General features: G+C 40.3%; 1 protein-coding gene across 5 annotated transcripts in view; it reads right to left on the bottom strand.

The window, feature by feature from the left end:
• Window positions 1-21,629, bottom strand: part of smtnb (smoothelin b) — a 46,344-nt gene that overhangs the window by 22,850 nt on the left and 1,865 nt on the right. For all 5 annotated transcript variants that reach the window (XM_077561690.1, XM_077561692.1, XM_077561693.1 and 2 more), the window contains exons 2-5: window positions 9,294-9,451; window positions 7,803-7,881; window positions 7,259-7,337; window positions 6,619-6,698 (exon numbers count right to left, since the gene is read on the bottom strand). In XM_077561690.1, the coding sequence (XP_077417816.1) occupies window positions 6,619-6,698; window positions 7,259-7,337; window positions 7,803-7,881; window positions 9,294-9,451 (396 nt within the window). The remainder of the gene's footprint in view (window positions 1-6,618; window positions 6,699-7,258; window positions 7,338-7,802; window positions 7,882-9,293; window positions 9,452-21,629) is intronic.

Here is a 21,629-nt window from a genome sequence, read left to right as displayed (position 1 = left end):
TGGAGGAGGGTAAGGGAAATCACTGGAGGGAATGACAGAGGGGGCACTGGGGGCAGTTACATATACTAAGGTTAGACCTCTTAGGCTAGACCTTGAGACAAGCCACAGGAGCATCAGCTGCATAAATAAGACATGTCCAAATACACTTATGCTCAAAATAATAGTCTAACACGACCAACCAGATCAATCACTGTTAATGATAATTAATACATGTAATACCAATAAGTATTGCATTCAATATGTGAGGCAATTCATTTTGTAGTTTAAATTAAAAAATACTTCAATAAGGTGGTCCTTATTTAGGGATTAAGCCAACATGTACTGTTTACAAGCATTTTACTCCGAAAGCCATAGAAAATACATCCTTCAAGACATTGTTCAGAAGAAGCGTAATTTCAATAAAACATTGATTGGAGAGGGGAAAACAAATTAGTGCAGAAAGTAATTGAGTGCTTTGCCAAAATGAGCTCCAATGTTTTAAATAGGAAAGCAAAACCAGAGAGACGTAGTGGAAAACAGAAGACAATCATTCGAGGTGGATCAAACAATTCCAGAATGGCAAAGAATACCCAATGATCAGCTCCAGGGTGACCAAAAACGGCCAGTTACCGAGTGTCACAATTAAAAGACACCTGTGAAAATCAAAACTTTCAGCAGTCTTCCTTCTGAGTCAGTGTATTTTTTTTTTTAAGGCTCCGTGTCATAAAGCACTCGCCGAAATTGTGGACATCCGTCAACAACGGGGCCGACGGAGAGACACACGTGGTCACTTATGGAGGTTACTCAGGCAAAAGCAAGCAAGGAAGGGAAATTGTGCAATATTGTCAAGTCATCCCGGGCAGGAATACCGGTTCACAGGTGCAAGAAGTTGGTCAACACAGATGTGAAGCAGGTCTCAGACAAAGTAGCTGTACAACTGAATTAGTCATTCATAGGAATGCTAAAAGCTACAATAAATATTTGAGTTTGTTAAGAAAAACACAGGCATTACATTTTTTTAAACTGTCAAATAACATTTCTTAATTTTCTGTAAATATTAGACAATTGAAAGTTATAAATTAGCTTTACTCACGTTTTTAAACCCACTGATATTTTTAGCACAACTGTATGTCTACAAGAGCAGGAACCACAATTTTGTGAGTGACCTTAATTCATGCATGCATTTAAACATTTTAATTCGACGGCCAAAGCCTGGTAAAAGATTTGAGCTGATCCTAAAGAAACCATAACAGGCATCTGTACTTCAAAATGACTAAAAGAAGTCGAGATTTACAACCTAACTTGGCTACAAAAGTCCCTGAAAACACATTACAAATCCCTAACAAAAGAAATGAACAACCAGTGTGTAAACAGCCAAGACAAACGACTATTACGTGCATTCCAAAGGGCTTTTAATTTAGTCGCTGTATGATCAGCCCCTAAGCATAGATGGTCATACACGGAAAAATAGCCCAATTTTTTCAGACACAAGTGAGATGTATTCTGTTGTGTTGACTGTCTAGTTCTCTGCCGTGAGTAGGTTATGGAGCATAGCAACTACTTTATATCAGAAAAAATGTCAACAGACAAAATGAATGGTGTTTCTGTGTTAGGGTAATTAATCTTGCCCAACAGTGTCAAAAGCTACAATGTGTTAACTAGCTCAGAGTTTTTTTTCGTTCAGTCTAGTTGATATTCATTTGTATGTGAGACTTCTGAAAGAAGTGAAATGGAATATTGTGGCCAAGTAAATGGAGAACCAAGATGCTCCTATCCCATCAATTTTTCCACTTCACTTCCTCCACTTGTGGAACAGAAATCTCAAGCGACCAAGAATTTGCCGCACTAAAAATCTACTTTCAAATTCTCAAGACGCTCGCAAATCAGGATAAGTGGGCTAGACCAAAAAGCTTAAATTTTGTGGAATGCTTCCTTAATGAGCTTGGAAGAACCCAATTACGTTTTTTTGCCCTATTTAACACAAAAGACTAAAGACACCGACAAGCCATAATGGTAAAGGTTCCATACAAAGGGCACCCTCTGTGTAAGTAGGCCTACACAGGAGCCGCAGGGGGAAATAATGGTGTTTGAGCTATAAACACAATTAGAGAGAAAGAGCCTTTCCGCGCCTGCCTGTTGCTTCTAGAAGCAGTGACGGCCATCAGTTCACAGCTCCCACTTAACCACTAGGAACATGTTTTTCAGAGGGAAAAAAAAGGTTAGATGGAGATGCAAACCGGCTGCTAGTCGCCATGCTGTCATTAGCGGCTTCCCACTGGTCCAGACAGCTGAGACCTGAAAGAGTCAACAGTGACACCGGCCCGATGCCCTGCTTCTTTGAAGAACTCACCCCAACTTGGCCACAGGAGCATGTTTGTGTTAAGACTATAATTACAAAAGCTCATAGCGATGACCAAAAATATGGGGACTGTCCTCTCGTGTGGCCACAGCAAGGCGTAGGCCATGTGTACTCTTCTGAGAACCCCCAAAGGCAAAAACTAAGAACAGTGCAGCTTAAGGACTGCTAAAACGGAGGCTAGCTCCTTCAGCATCATGCGCTTGCTTTAGACATATGGATTAATAAACTGAGGCTCAGTGCTCTCTATTGCACTGGAATTTGCATCAGTGTTCCATGCCATCATGCGGAAAGGAGACGAAACCCGGCGGCTTTTCCATTACTGCCTCCACACACGCTCGGCTCACCTCCAAAGTCAAAGCTACAGTAGCAATCATGTCTGCATCGCAGTATGGGATGACGGAACCCGCAAAGGAAATTCATTCCCATTACTTTCGGCTCCTCATCACATGGGCGTCAATTTCTAGAGCTTCACAAGGAACAATTTTTGCAATGTTAAGGGTTTTTTTGTGGTTACGTTTCTTTTCAAAACATATTTTACGAGGAGCATTCTTAGGTTGAGAGAGTTTCTTCACATCTTTAGGATTATAAAGATGTTGAGAACTGACTTTTGTGAATCTGGTGACACCTTCTCTAAAAGGAAAATACACAGACACAGTCAAAACTTTAATGCAATGTACTGCACTAGTTCTCCGGATACAATTCTTTATTCATACACTGGCGCAAATTTCAGCTAAATGAATTTGTATTTGTAAAAATGCACACCTTCTGACTGAAAATAGCACAAAGAAATGTAAAAAGTTATGTTGGAAAAATATTAAACAAAATCTCTTTGCCATTTAAATTGACCTATTGCCGCATTCTATATCCTAAAATTCTAGATCCTGGTCTGGTCTGTCTGACAATCATCACAATAAGAATACATAATACGAGCCATTCTATCAGCTGTATATTGAGAACTTTATATATGCCTGTACTGAGAAAGGGTATGAACAATTTCACTTTCTGTCAAAATGAAAATAATAAAATAATAATGTAAATACTATGTTGCTACTTGCTGTCATTTCTATCAAAAAGAGCACACATTTACTAAATAACCATGCATTTCCATTCAAACCTGTAAACTTTTTTTCCCTCGGCTATGGATGGTTGGTTAAGAACACCTGTCTTGCATGGCATGCAAACCCAGGGTCACAAAATAATTACAAGATTAGCATCCCCAAAGTGTCTCTATGAACCAAGTAAGACTGCATGCATTGAGAAGGTATCACTTACACCCTGAGAGTAAAGCTGTCAGTTAAATTGGATAAAGTCATTCACAAACCTGAAACGTAACCAGAGGGGCAGAACTGTTCCATTCTTCAGTCAGATAATAAAAAACGTACTATGAGTAAAGTTGTCTAGTTGGCTTGTTTGGTGCCACGGGGATTGGGGGGGGGGAAAGCCAGTGAAGCACTTGGTGTGCGTGACACACATCTGGAGGAAAAGAAGACTGACATTTACCTCTTAACAAGAGCGACCGCCCCCTCTCGTCTCTCTCCCTCTCTTTTAACCCTCTGGAGTCAGGACGTCCGCTAACTCATTACAAACACAGACTCTGCCATATGCACAAACATATGCACCCCCCACACACACACACTACATAGTACAAACAAGCCACTCCCTCAATCTCCTCTACCTCCACAGGGATCGGAACCCCCCCCCCCCCCCTAAACACACACAATTCCACTGCAACACACACACACACACAAGTTAATGGGTTGCCTGGTTGACACTCGTCCTTTGTTTTGACCTTGCCCCCCCCCCCCAAAAAAAGTGCCACATTTACTTTGTCCGGGTTACACAAAGTACATAAAACAAAGAAAAATAGTCAAAATACAAATCAATACAATTAGGGGTGTCAAAATTTGTGACGCGCGATTAATGACCGCCCCTTACTTGGATAGCCTGTACCGGGGGAATTCAAGTCGCAACGCAGCAGACACGTCCACGTCAAAATTTAGCAGTAACAAATTTAATAATAATACATATATTTGTGGAGACTGGGGTTAAGTATTTTATAATTTTGAAAATGAGCAGAATTTCACAAGTTACTTCATGTTAAAGATTAGAAAGTGCTTAGTATGAAAAGAAAAATGCACAATTTTGCCATCTAGTGGCAGAAAAATTACCTCAACACAAATCAATGTCACACTCATTTTTTACAACATAGTACAGTACATCTTTGAAATTACTGTATTAATGACTAAAAGATGCAGCCATATTTCTATTAGTTTAACATTTTTTCCACTTTCATGTTAATAAGACTAAGAAAACTTGGAAAAAAATATTTTATTGTACATTTAGAACAGATATAATATTTCCAATTAATCGTGATTTAACTACTGAAGTCATGCAATTAATTATGATTAAAAAAATAATAATTGCCTGACACAACCAACTTTAAAACAACTAAATTCTGAACTTCCCAGACATTTTGGAAGGAAATGTTATTTTTCTAGCCCATTCCAAACAAAGAAGGCAGCCTTAATTTCCTGTCAATATGGAGAGAGGCCTAGTGCGAATAGAGAAAAGACGGTAATTGGCGACCCCTCTAATAATGTTTATAATTGCCTAATGGTTTAACTGTAAATGGTCAACTATGATCTCAAAACAATTAAACAAAATATCAAACTTAACTGAAAAAATTACTTTTAAAAATAATTGAAATGCCTTACAAATTATTTGACTTTTCAAAATTCACCGGAAGCACGTGCGTACAAAAACTCAAACTGTACTAATTTCCTATTAAGACAGCACTTTGGCGGCATCTTGTGAAAACGTAGGGCTTTTCCAGAAACAGCATGAAAACCGTCAAAAAGTGAGTTTTTCGGGAAATAGCTGACGAAATTTTCAACAGAAAAATAAATAAAAAGCAAATGGGTTCATTTGTAAATAGTGCACCATGAATATGCTGGGGTAGTACTGTATTATACATCGTTTGGTTGGTTTGACTTCAGTCAAACAGGACACATTTTTTGACATGGACTTCTAGAGTGCTATGATGACTTACGTGCCTTTTGCTCCAATTTCTTAGCACTACAAATGTATAATTAAGTTTTAATATGCCAACCTCAAGTGGATTCTCCAGTAGCCAAAAGAATCGTTTACTGTAACTCAGCCATGCCATTTAAAACAGTCATTAACGCTACACATGCCTTAATCCACTAACCAAGCCCACATATTTTCCATCTGAAGTTTTTCAAGTCGGCGTTAGTTTGATGCTGGTGCCATGCATTTTGGACAGTGTGTGATAATGTGTGTGGGCCTATCGGAGACGGTCATCTGCTACGGTACAATTGCGCGCAGCTCAAAGAGATCCGCTACTGTGATGTGACTGGAAGGAGCCCCGCTGCTACTGCTGCTTGTGTTGGTTTTGGACACGTACACGTTTCGGTGTTGACTTGAGGCTACTGGAGCACAGCTGGCGGGATGCCTGTGTGTTTGTCAGTCTGCCTTTCGCCGTCCCACCTCTCTCCTCAGAACCACGCATCCACACCTCCCGTGACTCATGACCTCCTCACTGTAAAGCACTCAGCTGTCTTCCAGGAAGTGAGGCAAAAAAAACTCTTCAATGCTCCGGCATCCTGTGACGCCAGCTTGCTGTCATAGCTTCCTAATCTGACTACAGCACAACAGCGGCCACCTACAGTACAGAGTTCTGACTTCCAGCGGAAACAGAGCAAAAAAAGTTGATTAAAGACAGCAGATAAGATAACATCTGGCCCCAGGGAGGCTGTCACATTATCCTCACTGGAACAATCATATCAAACACAGAATCTTTGGTTTTAGTGTACTATAAACACACGTGCTGTCCACAAAAGGGCTGGTCAGTTACGAGAATGAGCAACTTCAATTTAAAAAAAAAGGAAGAAAAAAAAGGGACCCACAGGAAGGACGGAGCCATATGAAGCACAAAAAGACTGACAAAAAAAAAAAAGAACAACCCCGAGTTTATCCATTTGCTCACATGAGGGTTGCATTTAGCATGAGGACATTGCGCTTGTGACTGAAGTCACACGCTCCTTGCTGTGTGCTGCATACTTGATTGTGGCAGCAGAGAAACCTAAGTGGCCACCACAGCCCTGCGAACAAACTCCGCACCCACAAAAGCCAGCGCTCAAGTCAAATTTGCCAACGCAGTCTGTCACCAGACACCCAACTCAGATTATTTATTTCGGTATAAACCAAGAACATTTAAATGATCTCTGCATTCCCACTAAAAGCTGATTTTATGTACTCACCACAGTCCCCTTGATGCTTTGGGGCTCCAGACTCTCTGTCTCCAGGCTGCGACCAGGGGCTTTAACCCTCTCTACTGGCCCTAAAAGACACAATTTACAAGAGTGGCACAAGCCTCGTCAATATACACCATCACTTGGATCCCTTATGCCGTGAGAAAGGACATACACAAAGTTGAGATGAGCACCGAGATGACTGAATTGTTTACAGTGTCCTCATAGAAAGCGAGAGAGACAGGGTAGGATGAGGACAGAATGTGAGTGTGTTTACAGCACATCGTCAATTATCACAGAGATACAAAATGGCACAAGCATGGCGCACAGTCGACAGCATGAAAGAATGGTAGGCATCCACTATCTGGTAGGGCATCACACGTGCTGTCTCGCCAAAGTTACAGAGCTGTCAAGGTGATCTCTTCAACCATGGCCTTTTTTTTCCTATGCATTTAAAGACCTTATATCAAGTCGGTCATAGGACTTTTATTTGCGCGCCAAAATTTCACATTAGCAACTGTAAAAATCAAACGTTTTATATAATAATAATAATTATTAGGATTATATAGAATGTAACTTTTTCGACAGTATTAGTGTGGTACACATGTCAAATGAACCATCAGGCAGAGTGTGATGTTGTCAAACTTACCTTGTTGCTGTTCCTCTCTAATTTGGCGAATGGCTGCTCTAATCATCTTCCTCTCCTCGTATTCACCGGCAGCGCGGAGCTACAAGCACACTCAAGATTTAGCCTGTGCTCGGAATCATTCACTCATACCTACTCCCTGATCATTACATCAATTATTTTTTTTGTATACTGGACTATATGGTTCACTCAGTCAAATGAAAAATACTTTAACTGGGGCATGCTGTTAGTTGCGTCACTACTGTCACATAATTAAAACATCAGCTGGTCGAATTTTGTAATGGTGACCAAATAAACAAAATGATAAAAATAATGCTGTCTAGAGAAGTTGCCTAAGCATGGACGAAGACCACGCTGGAACAAACAAGTTGTGACTGACTCAACACTGCCTCTGGTGGTTGCAGTCAAGTAGTGCACTCATTTTGCCCCAACTGCTTCAAGACACCATTCATAAAAAAAAAATTCACACAACCGACAGAACTCTTAGTGTTTAGTCACTTTACATGCCCATCCCTAATTAAAATTCCATCCCTCCGCTGATACTCACCATTCTGGTGAGTTCATCAACATCTCTGATTGATTTCAGTTTGTGAGATAAGACATCCAAGGCCGCACTGGATTCTGACCTGAGAGAACAAGAGGGTGGTTATTATAACAGAGTAATCACCACTGGCCTCTGACTCCACAATACAAACTATGGCTTCACTAGTTTATATGAAGAGGCAGCAGGACACAAAATGTTCTTAGCTATGCAAAAAATATTCCACAACTGGAATTAATTTTACTGCAGCAAAGAAATTTGGCATCACGGACACAGCTGGTTTGAAAAAGACTCTCATCCTCTTAATTTTTGGACTCATTTTTTTTGGTTTGCTTTCTATTACTCATAAACTATTTGAGTGTATCCCTTCATCGTTGCTTTCCTTTAGTAGCTAGCACTGTCATTGACTGGCAAACAATCTAGGATGTATGCTGCCTCTCACCCAAAATCAGGACAAGTGCTATATAAACTGAATGACTGGATAGTTGTTCGCCTTAAATACAATGAAGCATGATATAGTCATATTTATTGTGTAATATTTTGGAACTGTTATCAAACAAAACATGCATATCAACTAAATAGCCAATGAATCAATCATTTATCTGTTGGCCAACTTTTGCAAAATATTGTTCACCCCTCCCCCCCCAAAAAAAAGAGAGTACATAAAGCTTGTTCTCCATCCTAACAGCAAATTGCTTTTGTGTCTTTCCCAATGAGTTTTTCTTGCAATCCAATTAGCTAAGATAAACAGTGTATCTAATCTCTTTAAGGTCAAACTTGCCAAACATGGATTTTGTGGCTCTAATTCTTAGCAATGCAATTTGGCCCGACTCGAGCGATTTCAAGGATTTCTCACTATGGAGAGAGTGTAGGCCAAGCTAGCAAAGATGTCCCATCTTTAATGCAGCATTAGCTTTTGTTTTTAAGTCACATGTGATTCAGATGCAGATCTTCTCTGATCTTCTTAAAACTTATTTACAACATTTAAAGTAAACTTATTTACTCCAACACCAAGATTATCTTTAGGGATGACTTGAAAATCTTCAATTGAAACGTTTTTCATTAGATTTTAGTGGGAACATTTTTCAATTGACAAGAAATTAACCAACAGATCCCTTTCACATGCTTCAGCTAAATATATTTAGAGAAAGGCCTTAAATATTCCAGATTCCAATAAAGAAATAAATGCACTAATAAAACTTCTAACACGGCTTTCTCTCTTGCCTCTTCTATCTGACTGGCGGTTTAAATGCTGACTGGTAACTTGATATGAAGACGATCTATTAAATGGGACTATTTATTGTAAAAAGGGCAACCATGATGGAAAATGGAAAGTCTACTGTGGCTGCCATTTACGATTTACCGACTTCACATTTCCAGACTTTTCCTACTGGTGTGTTGAGGAATGCTGCTTTCTTAGTACAGTATATCCATTTCACCTGGACTGCTTTGTAATTAGGACATTCAAGTTCCACGTGTATATGCATGTGGTCTCACCTGTGCTGGTTTTCCTTGTCCTCCTGCTGTTTGAGTCGTGTGTGGCGAAACCTCTTGCTGGCCAGCGCGGCCTCCATGTCCTCGATCTCTCTCCTCCTCAACTCGCGGATGGCTGAACGGATGATGCGTCTCTCGTCCAGATCCACGGTTCCATCCAGCTGCAAGTCCACCGCAAAAGGGCAAATAGAGAGAGGAGAATAATTGAGGTGCAGACCTAGCAAGGCGCTACATAGTCAAGAATCAGCCACTTTTCGCTCGTATACGCTAATAGGTTTCTAAATCAACATATGCGCCAGCGCAGTTCTATAAGCGGAAAACACAATTACAATAAATACATTTAAAAACTCTCTTTGCCAATCAAAGCTGAGCATCGTGTTTAAAAGGCAGACTGTTTGATACTGCTCTTGTCTTCAATTTCATTCAAGTGTGCAGGTGTACATAATGAAATGGCCAGTGAGGGCAGACTGGTGCTGACAGGTGCACAGACATCTCTAATGTGAGGAGGTCCACCTGGGCGAGGAGAACACAAACAGCTGCTGTTTGCCTTCCAGAGTGTTCACTCGCCAGGACTCACATTTTTCATTAATTACTTTAAGCTAATATTTTTATGATAATTATAGTGTAAACACTGAGTGCAATTTGGTGTATAAGAATGTGGAGCAACAGAGAATAGAGGTGCGTCATTGTGTGCTGTCAAATGAGACAGATCTGTCTTCTGGCAGACGGCGGGAGCCTGTCAACACATGCAAGAATGGTTGATACTCCTCAAAGCTCAGCTGCACTCTTTAAAGTTTCCTGCTGCTTTGGTCCAAAATATGCAGTGGAATAAATCCAGGCTTCTCCCTTTATACCAGCTTGCTTACTGGATGTGGTTGGTAGGTCAAGCCACACACTATGACGACTCCAAAGTGGGGGTTGAAAAGTTGCCTCTCCAAATGCCTGCCCCACGTGCGAGTCAGAGCAGGCGGTATCTCACCAAGGATGACGAGTGGTTTTTGAGGTCTAGCGGTGGTTAGACGAAAATATGCACTAGCTAAGAGTCACTCTTTGCGCTGTCATTCGCGGAAATTTGAAGTGCTGAAATAAATGAGAACGAGTGAACACACTGTGAAGAGGAAAGATCAGAGGGAGGAGAAGGAGAAGTGTGGAAACTGTTGTCAGAATAGCGATATGATGACAAAGAGGATAAAAGCGCAAATGAAGCTGGGCTCTTCTTTGCCTAAAAATGGGCAGAGGAGAACTGGGTGGGAAAGGGGACAGGTCATTCCTCACATTCCTGCTGACTCACAAGGAAAGAGATGGTAGTGGAGTCAGGAACTGGGGTCAGGTTGCTTTTTATTTAAACAGCAGGGTGAGAAGAGACAAGGTATGACAACACGTACTTGGTTCTGACACACTTTTAAATCTAACAGAGCACAGGCTTCTTAGCTTAAAAACGACCAAAAGAAATGTGTAGCAAATTAAAATTTTAAATGACAATGTGACATATCTCTGAGTTGTTTTATTTATTTATTTTGCAGAGAATGACAGGTTTCCCTAGATCCCTATATATATATATATATATATATATATATATATATATATATATATATATATATTATATAAAAAAATTTAAAGGTAAGTAAATCTTAGATTTAGGGCAGGGACGGATAACTGCATTTCCATTCATTTCATTAGGAAACCTAACCTCGATTGAAGAGTGTTTCAAGATACAAACGTGATCACCATCAACCAATTAAATTTGTAACTTGAGGTTCCACTGCAGCCATTCCCACACCATGTTAATACCTGGGCGGGCCGCCCAAGTAAACTGGCCGCTACCCAAGCAGTTTTTTAAGAAAATGTTACATATTTCAAAACTATAAAAAGGCACAATTAAAATTTGTCTAATGTGTGCACCGAGTTCCGGAGACGTTTTCCTTCCAGCCAAGTTTCGGGTCAAATGTTGCTGCGCCAATGCACGTTTCTGATTGGTGGGCTGGTTCACGCTCGTTCTCAGTTGGTTGCAGATCACTGTGACCCCGAGCCCCCCCAGCCCCCCAAAATCACAGGCCAAATCGTAGTTATGGTTTACCTCAGATGGCCGGTTCTAAAGGTTTCACATTTCAAGTTCTCAGTTTGGTTTAAATGCAGTACATGAATTTTATAGTTAGTTAAGTTGTTTCATAAAATCACTCTTATCACACACCATAACGTTCTGGAATAAACTTTCAGAGACACCTGGAAGCACAGCTGATTAAAGTCTTGATAACAAAACGCATTAGGACTTTGACACACAAATTCAAATGGTGGCAGCTAAGGTGTAGTTGACGTTTAAAACGAGCCAATCCAATAAGGAGGCAGACATTGGGTTGGGTACATTTGGATTGGTTGCAGCATTTCATGTTGACACAATATTGACTTGGAACAAAGCCAGCAGCTGCAACATTCTTCCTCTGTGCATTGGAAAGACAGCAGAAAGAAAAAGCACCAATAGTGTCCCAGCACTGTAAATTAATGAGTGACCATGACGAGAGCAAATAAAACACCTCAGACAGGAGCACATGCCAAGAAAAACAAGAGTAGCCGTTAAGGAAACAGAGGGGGAAATGAGTGCAGGCACAGAGTCCAGATGCCGTGGCCTTCACACAGTGAAGGGCTGCAGTGTGTCAAAGGAAATATGAGAGGAAATTTCTGCAACACCTTGCCAGTGACCAAATCCTGAAGGCATTTTTCAAAATAAACCAACAAAACTCGATTGTATGCATCAAAAACATTCGTTGTATGAACTATGTTAGAAACATACAGAAGTGCTTTTCACACCACGCTGCTTGCCAGCAAACGTTTGAGTCAGAAGTGAAACACGAGTAGGTCATACACACACACACACACACACACACACACAAGGATGTGAGCTACTGAAAAGGTTAGATGTAACAGTTTTGTAACAGTCTGAGCTACCTGTTGAATCTTGAAACCCTACTGACACACCTACCGGGTGAGCGGAGGGATGTATGACTGACAGAAGTTAAAACAAACTGGGTGAGTAATTGCAGATGATATTACAGACTAATGATAGTGTCTGCTTCAGACTCTCGCATGCCTACTTGGAATAAACCAGAAAGGCAGGACGTGACGTGGCAGTGGTAGTCGTCTAAAGAATGTTCTGATACTGGCCGGCTACAGTGACATACCTCCGAATATCCGACTGAGCAGCTCAATCAATCACGGTCAATTAGGGACCTTTTTTGGTTTACTTAAATCCCATCCAGCTGGCAAAATGCTTCTGCTCTCCACCCTTTGCACTCATCTACACTCCAGGCCACAGAGTGAACTGAATTTCAACGTCTGCAAGGTCAGTTTAGTTTGTTGAGCCAAAAGTGAAATGTGGTCAAACATGGCAGATGCTTTAAGTTCTTCACGTAAGCAAAACACCGGAAAGGTACGATTATGTGGGTCTACAAGATACCTTTTTACACCCCCCCCCGTCACCACAAGGCTGGAAAGAACTGAAAAAGAAATTGACCACTCAGCTCAATTACCGAAAGAAAAAAAACAAAGCAAGAGGTTTAACCAGTTGAACTTTGTCTAAATGACACCCCCCTCATGTGTACACCTTTTATTAGTCACTAACTTGCCCCTGCTAAACGGGGATTAGGTTTCAGCCTCTGCAGATTTGTTTGTGGGTTTATGTAAATTTTACAGGCAAGTTTGACTGAAATTGTTGGAAGGGTGTAGCCTGAAGCAAGACACAAGCCTCTACTTTCGTATTGTTTGTCATGAAGTCAGAAAAAAGGGAGGGGGTGGGGGGGACACTTGTCATATAAACAGTACAGTGTGAACTGTATGTATAAATCTAAGAAGTCAGATGATCCTTGAATTGTACAACCAATAGATTTGCTATGAAAGCAGCTTTAAATTTGCACAAAAACATCTGATGAACGAATTCATGTATGCAAGGTACCTGCTTATTTTCTTGTTTTTGTGTATTTCATTTGTGCCACCAAAGAATGTTATCTGTAAGATGGTAAAATTAAACTGACATAAGTGGTAATATACGGTTACAAACTTTAGTATGTCTCAAATCAGTCGGCTTGTTAGAATTCGTCAGTACAGTGGCCGCACATTTATAATGCAACCTCCCTGGGAGCCATGTCCGCGCAATTAAGAAAGCAGCACAGCATCCTGGTCTCTTCTGCATTATAATTTGCTCCACCACAAGGAGGAGAAAGTACTTGCAGCTGATGGATTAAACACTCCCAGAAAGTCTCACCAAAGCTGTCTGGATGCATCATGACCCCGAAGGCCGACTCCAGACCTTTTGACTCCCAATTTGGGCAGATATGCGGTTCCTGTTACGCTTGTAGCACCATTTTGACTCACTAATTTGTGAAATATGATGCATTGAAGACCAAGCAGATGCGCACATGCATTCAGAATGCATGCATACAGGTGCGTGAGTATCGTGTGTAGACTGGAATTGAGCCATGAAATAATCAATTCCAGAAAATGTTGAGGTTTGAGTGCATCCAGGCAGCAGATGGGATCAGAGAGCTTTTAGTTCTCTGGTGTCAAGACTAAGAGTTTTGCCTTATATGGAGAAAGGATACTCCTTGTAGCAATACTGAGCAATAGTGTGTGTTACCACTGTAGATGCTTTCCAAATGGAGAGACTCCGATGAGCTCAATCACAAAGACAAAAGTATATACCATAAATACATCCAAAGTGGGGTCAAATCCAACTCCAGTATTATCACAATTTTTTTTTTTTAATAACTCGGGAAAACAATGAAAGCCGACAGAAGCCAAGCACACACCCTGTGAAAAATGTGAAAGTATTCAGGATACAAGAGAGCCCTGCAAGGCAATCTGTTCCATAGAAGAGGGAGTTTCGGTCGCCTCACAGCTGGAAGATCAACAAAGAAATGAACTAGATTCAAGGTTGAACCACGTCGTAGTACACTGCAGAGCCCACTGGGCCTGCATTGTGTGGAAACAAGATTGAACAGGGACTGCCAATGAATTTAACCTGCAAAGGAGAAAGATTATGTGGCGACGTGCTCGCTTTGACTGAAGCTACATGTGCGGGGAAGCTACATTTTGAAGCCTAACTAACTAGATGGTAGGACAGACAGAGACATGGGAAAACACTGTCCCCCTTTCCAGTCCACAGAGCAGAAACAAAGAAGGGACACATGGCGGAATGCATGAGAGTTAGTGGTGCTTAGTTGGGGGGGGGGGGGGTATAGCACATAAATGGCATTCTATAAAACACAATGGATTAATGCACTGAAAGACTTTCTACTCATGTGATACAAGGTCAAGGGTTGCATTACAGTGTTTTAAACTGGGGTACAATAGAGTCCCTGTAGGTACACTAAATTTACCACATTAGAATAAACAATGGGCTCTAAAGTAGGTTTGGCCTAAAAAGGAACAAATATTCTCGTGTTCCCAAACAGTCTATTACACTTTGTACCAATAAAACCTCATTTATTGACTACGCTGAAACAAAAGGCTAAAGAAAAAAGAAAAAATTAGATACCAAGCAGAAGAAGACTGAGAAGGAGACTGTGCCTAACATTTACAGATAAGAGACACCATTTTCCTGAGTGGTCACCACATGGGAAATGATGCTTCTTTTCATAGAAAGACACCGCCAGTGCTGAACAACAACAAAAAAAAAAGGCTTGTATGCCAGTTTCTGCTGATTGTGAATCTCTCTCGGCAGAAAGAGTATAAATTATGAGTCTAAACAGATGCATGCTGCTGACTCAACTTTAATAACAGCAATGAACTTGTGTCACTGAACAGATGAGCTATGTATGAGATATCGCCAGAAGCTCGCAGCATTAAGAGTAAGCTGAAAAGCCAAACATCAACATCCTCCTGATGAATTCTGCAAGATGTGAGGAAATGACTCTTTCCTAGGGGACTTAATCTAGAAACCCACATTTATCTGTGCCCACACCAAATATTCCCCTACCTACTTTTATTTTGAAATGCTCTCCCAAATGTTTACCACAATCAACAGAACCATAAGGGTTATAGTACATTACATGACAACACATTAGAAAAATGCAATTGTATATTCCAACTTTTACAAAAATGTGTTTACAGTTTACAGCTGTGTTAGTAAAATAATCACTGTTCACATGAGCCTAGTAGCCTACAATGAACAATATATGGATTCCGGGCCTGTTTTTTGGGATGTTCCTTGTCGTTTAGAAATACTACACATAACACACTGATTGCTTGTCCTCGTGGGTCTTACCTGAAACTGTGGTCATAGCTGTGTGAGCGCAGAATTTGACGCATGCAAGTAATGTGACTCAGCTGGATGCAGAAACAACAACACTGCTGTGGTCCACCAGTATTGTTTTTCTTGAACCTCAACTTTTTCTAAGGAGAGTTTCAAATATTTTTTTTTTTTTCGCATAAACATTATTTTTCAATAGTTACAAGGTGTGGTCCTTGTAACGTTCCACTAAACAGCCCTTTTGTAGAGTGTACCTTGAAAAACGCACTGATGGCATACCAGGGCACCTGAAAGAGTTTAGCATACATTTGATCTTAATTGTGATCTGTAAAACTACTGTGGTTCCAAAAGATATGGGCGAAGTACTTAAAAATATCATGCCCTTACAACACTTTTTTCCCACCATCTGTTTTCTGTATAAATGGTCAAAATGATATCTATGTGGTTTGCTGGTCGTATCATATAATTAAGTGTATTATGTCACCAGCACATTTGGACAACACTAGAATAAACAGGCAATGTAGTAATTGCAGCTTGAAGTGGCCATCTATATCCAGTCAGATTTAGGTTTATCTTGTCGGCTTTCATGTTAACTTCTGTGACAATATATATCGAAAGAGTAACCCGGTCTCACCATGATTTATTTTCCTAAGTAATAGCAGATGTTTGCAATTTTTCTTATTGCAATTCTATCCTGAATTGCTACAGAAATGAGAGAATAATTACTGTTGAGAGGCTTAAATCAGATTTGGACAAGTTAAACAATGGCTCCAAACGATTACTCGGTTATTTAAAAAGTTGGTAACTGATTTGTAATTAATTTTGACATCTGCAGCTGAGATTATAGGACATTATAGGACAGAAATTCTTGTGAACTCACAATTAACATCAAGAGGAATAGAAGAAACAAACAAAACCTGATTTTTTTTTTTTTTGCTGTGTATTGTAAACTGAGGATATGTGCATCACAACGTATAACAGTGGTGTCCAAACTCGGTCCTCGGGGGCCGGTAGTCCCGCAGGTTTTGGATATTTCTCTCCTCCAACACAGCTGAAGCTCATCAGCAAGCTCTGCATAAGCATGATAACGACCTTGTTGATTGGAACAGGTGCGTTGGAGCAGGGAAACCTCAAAAACCTGCAGGACTACCGGCCCTCGAGGACCGAGTTTGGACACCACTGACGTATAAGGAAAGGCTGCAATTTGCAGGACAGCATTGCAAGACCTTATAGACAGAAAACAGCAATGTGTGTGGTTCGTCAAAGCTATAATTCACTTACTGTAAGAATGTAATCACATTACCACACCAACACAACCAACATCCATCTCTGGGACGTTTATTTGCTCAGCTACGTGTTTAACTGCCACATTATTCCATTATGGAACAATGATACTGCTATAATAAAAACACAGCACCTCATATTAAAGAGCAGCATTCGAAAATGACAAAACAAATGTCCTCCTGAATGGTGTAAAGTGAGATGAACTTTATTTCAACCTCAGACTGAGAGGAAACGTTCACTTAAGTATAGATGGGAAAAAGTTGCATTGTTTCAGCGCAATAAACTCTAAGCCCCACAACTAAATATAGACTTTGAGGGAACTAAATATGACCATTTATAGATGTATTCATAAAAAGAGGTTTCCTGTTTAATCCAATAAACTCTTGACTTCTTATCTCTGTGCCGTATATTTGGATAGGAGACGGAGATGTCAAACCTTTTTGTTCTGGACTGTCAGTGCAGTAGTGAAGATAACTTGTTTCCATTCCAGAAGAGAAAATGTCCTCACTGTTAAACTGCTTATGTTTGTTTGCAAGTGCATCATGCTGGAAATATGCTTTGCCAGCATGTAAATGAAACCGATGGTGAACTTGGGAGTTAAATAAGTAAGTAAATAAATACATAAATAAACAAATCATGTCTTTGGACACAAAAGGATATTTTTGCTTCCACAACCAGATAAACATTTTTTTCTTAGCAGTCTTTGCTGGCTGACAAACGGCAGGATCCAGGATGTCGTTTACTCTTTCATTTTAAATCCATCCCTGTTGTGCTGTACTAGCCTGTAGCCTCGATCTTGGTAGCGCTAAGCTAGTTCGTCTCTCAAGTCTACATGTTTGCATACCCCCTTTCGTTTGTTGCTAGGACGACGTGAGAGGTCAACAGCGAGGTGTTAGGCAGCCAAATATTCCTGTTGCTGTTGTACGACGCTTCAGCGGATGTACAATCACCACATAGAAGGGAGATGAGACATCCCATTCAAACTATATCCTCGGACGACAATATGCTATGACGCTTTCTGACTGGAATGGGAAAATTCTGATTTGGCGTTCGTTTTCAACAGCCAATTCGCAATTTGAGTCAACACAGATTTGTGCACATCCCTAGTATATCCATCCATTTTCTTGACCGCTTTTCCTCACAAGGGTGCTGGAGCCTATCCCAGCTGGCGGGGTACACCCTGAACTGGTTGCCAGCCAATCGCAGGGCACACAGAGACGAACAACCATACTCACAATACATCCCTAGTGTGTATATATGTGTGTGTATATATATATATAAATATATTTATTTATTTATTTATTGATTTCCTTTGTATCAATTTTCCTTGAGTGGCAGGCGCTCTTATTGAATCTTATAACTTTTTTGCCAATTATTTTCTTCAGCCTTTATGTTCGCTAAAGCGTTGGCATGTTTCTAAAAATCTCTTCTACGTGAAGGACATTTTTGGTGTGGAGACTACACAGCAGGGTAAAAATATCCGTCAGTATAGTCAAACTAATTTATTGAAGCAATGATAAAATTCATTATTGTTGTTTCCATGTTGTTGGCATGATACAGCACAATTTGGCTGATTCATTGCTCCCTGCTGATGAGGCTGACATTTTTTAACACGTCTCTTGGGGTGACTACAAAGATCTGACAAGCAAGCTCATTCTTCCACTCGCACTGTGACCGCTCCAAGCACAAAAGTCCAGAGGGTCATAAAATAAAGGCCGTAGGGGTCCTGTATATCTTGGGGGGGCCTGATCACGGCGCAAAGCTGCTACATCTAAAACATACAGATGCTTCTAGATCACCAGGGAGAAGGGACGCTCACACGACTGGTAGGAATAATTACAAATCAATGTGCCAGACATCCATGCGTGGGAGATCAACTGGGCAGGCGCCATGCACAGAAAGACCCCCTATGGCGGCCATGTTTTTTTTTCCAAAATCACTGCATTAATAACAAGCAGGAAGAGGAAATTCAATCTTCATTCCTTTGGTGTCGTAAGGCAGGTTTAAAGAGGTAATGAGAAGGAGTGCGGAGTAAAACACCTGCTTGTTCTACAGGTTTGACTTAATGGATGGATACTATTCAAAAAGTGCCTACATACTCCTTATAGTCTCCATTCTCCGAGCTAAAAAAATAAAAATAAAAAAATATCTCGTAGGCCAAGCAGAATTATTTCAATTTACATTTTTTTTGTCATTAGCATAATGCATAGACTTTTATTCCCAGTGTGAAGCGGAAATGTTTAAAACTCCTCAAGTAGGGGAGTGCACACTATCTTAAGCAGGTGATTTAGTTTGGAGCTCTAGCTCTAATTCTGCCATCCAGACGGATGACCACACGCATGCTTTGCAAATGCCGCACAAACTGCGACACCAACTGGTTATTTTTCTGTGGATATTCAAATAATTGTGGCCGAGCAAAAAGAAAAAAATGTTGGTTGCCTGGTTGCCATGGAGGGGATTAGATGCGCAAAATAAAAGGCAACCAGTGCTCTGAATAGATGAGTGGCGATGGGATTAGCGGCTTTAGAGAGGCCGCCATATGACCTTCTGACCGCTTAGTTCATCAAGCACAACACAGGATGGGAGCGTGTGCTCATTAATAGCCGCTCCGCCAAGAACTTCAATGAGAGTCCTGAAACGCATCCAAGCTAGGATGAGATTGAAGTTCTTTATTCGTTTTCACCAGACAGTACTTGGTGTCTTGCTGATTTTTTGCAGGTCCTTGTGAGGAGAGACCGTTTGGACCACACTGTTGTCTGTATGTTTTTACTGATGCCAATGTCATGTGAACGCACCATGAGCTGTGTTGAAAATGAATTATGGTCCCAAGGGGCCGTTGAGAGTGGAAAATGTGGACTCTTCTGTCACCACAACCATGTTCAGTGAGAATGTGGGATCTGGCTGACCCAAGAGGGTGATCACATTTGAAGAAATAGACCAGGAGGGAGGACGAGGACCTCGCTCACTGATGAGATTTGTCTGTGTGATTCTGATTAGCTCAGCATCACATGATGACAAACGTCCCGGATTCCAGCATCTGCCCAATTACATTGTTTTACTCCAGCACTCTGGACTAAAATGCCATTCTTACAATCCTGCATGGATATAGAGACTGTTCAAACTTGATTCCATGCCCACCGCTTATATCACAAGATCAATCAATCACAGATTGCATACACAGACAGACTGACAGACAATCATTTCCAGCCACACAGTCACTGAGTGGGAACCGAAACCATGATTCCTGCACGGAATTAAGGCGACTGAACCACTGCACCATCAGGGAATACGAACCAAATCTTCCCTTTTAAATTCTCTGATGAGAAAAATCGAACTTCATCCTCATTACTCCCACAGCTTTGCCCTTTGCCTTTTTAAATAAACTCATAAATCGACTGATCAAAGCAACTAGGACTTTGATTACAGCTATTACACAGAAAAGGGGGAAAAAATGCTCAAGATTATCCGTCCAGTGATTTATGAGCAACTTGGCAAGATGATTACAGTTTGGAAAAATAACACGAAAGACGTAGTCAGAAAGGTCAACAGAAAATAACTTTTTTTTCTTTGTTCCAGAGTAAACAAGTCTTTTCTTGTCTTATATAGTGAGACCTAAGTAGAGAAATCAAAATGTCGTGTGTGTGTTTTTTTTTTTTTTAAAGCAGACATGTGAAAGCAAAGACTTCTAGAACTAAAAGACACAAACAGAAACAGCTGTCTCTTGACAGGAAAGTCACAAACTGACCCTTGGTTGTCAACCGTGTCAGTACATTTGCACCACATCCTTTCTCTACTCTAGCACAATCTAATGAGATGCAGCTGAGCTGAAATTCCGCTTGTAAAAAAAAAAAGATAATGCAGGTATTAATTTTAAAACATGTTCATGTAGTAGTTTAGTACATTTTAGCTGTGTATTTAAAAAAAATAAAAATAATTATACTAATTTTAAAACATGATAGGGGAGCCAGTCAATAAGAAAGTACAGTATGTATGACAAAGGCAAAGGAATTTTAGAAATGAAGTTACACACTTAACAACAACCTTAAAAGAGAAATCAAACTTAATAATTTGTTTACAATAACATGTTCTATGTAGCCCCACTTCTGATAAACATTGTGTTTGCAGAATATGAGTTAAGCAGTAAAATCTACTTGTTTTTATCCATCCCATGGGGCGGCCATTTTGTCACTTCCTGTCAAATGAAAATGCCAATACAGTTGCTCAAGGCTCAGGTAACGACCAATCATCACAGATCAGCTTCAGAAACCAAATGAGCTGTGAATGGTTGTTACTTGAACCCTGAGCTGTTATTTTTATTCAACAGCAAATGGCAAAATGGCCGCCCCATGGGATGAATAAAAAAAAAAAACAGGTGGATTTTGCTGCTTAAGTCTTATTCCACAGACACAGTATTTATGAGAATGCTGTGTTTAGACGAGTGGGGGCACATACAACATATTATAAGTGACGTACAATTTGGAATCTCATTAAGACATACTGTGAGACGCCAATCAGCTTGACAAGAACATTAGTGTGGGTTAGACTTATAATTAAGGTTACTTCAAACTTGTTTGGTGGAGTGGTTGAACATTTACAATAATACAAGTCAAAAGTATTTAGTAAGTTCACAACTGTAATTGAAATAGAGCAACTGTCTTTCAAATTCATTCATGCTTAATTTGCCTTTATCTTAGAATGAAAATTAGCCTATAAGAAAGCAACAGGAGGACCTTACTAAAAAAAAAAATAATAATTTTGATGTTAAATCACATTAGAGAAACTGAGCAAAACCATGTTTTTTTTAAAAAAATATT

This window comes from Vanacampus margaritifer, chromosome 3 (genome assembly GCF_051991255.1).
Source record: "Vanacampus margaritifer isolate UIUO_Vmar chromosome 3, RoL_Vmar_1.0, whole genome shotgun sequence".
In the NCBI taxonomy this organism is placed as follows: Eukaryota; Metazoa; Chordata; class Actinopteri; order Syngnathiformes; family Syngnathidae; genus Vanacampus; species Vanacampus margaritifer.
Note: the sequence above shows the minus strand (reverse complement) of the source record. Positions and strands in the feature narration are given on the sequence as shown.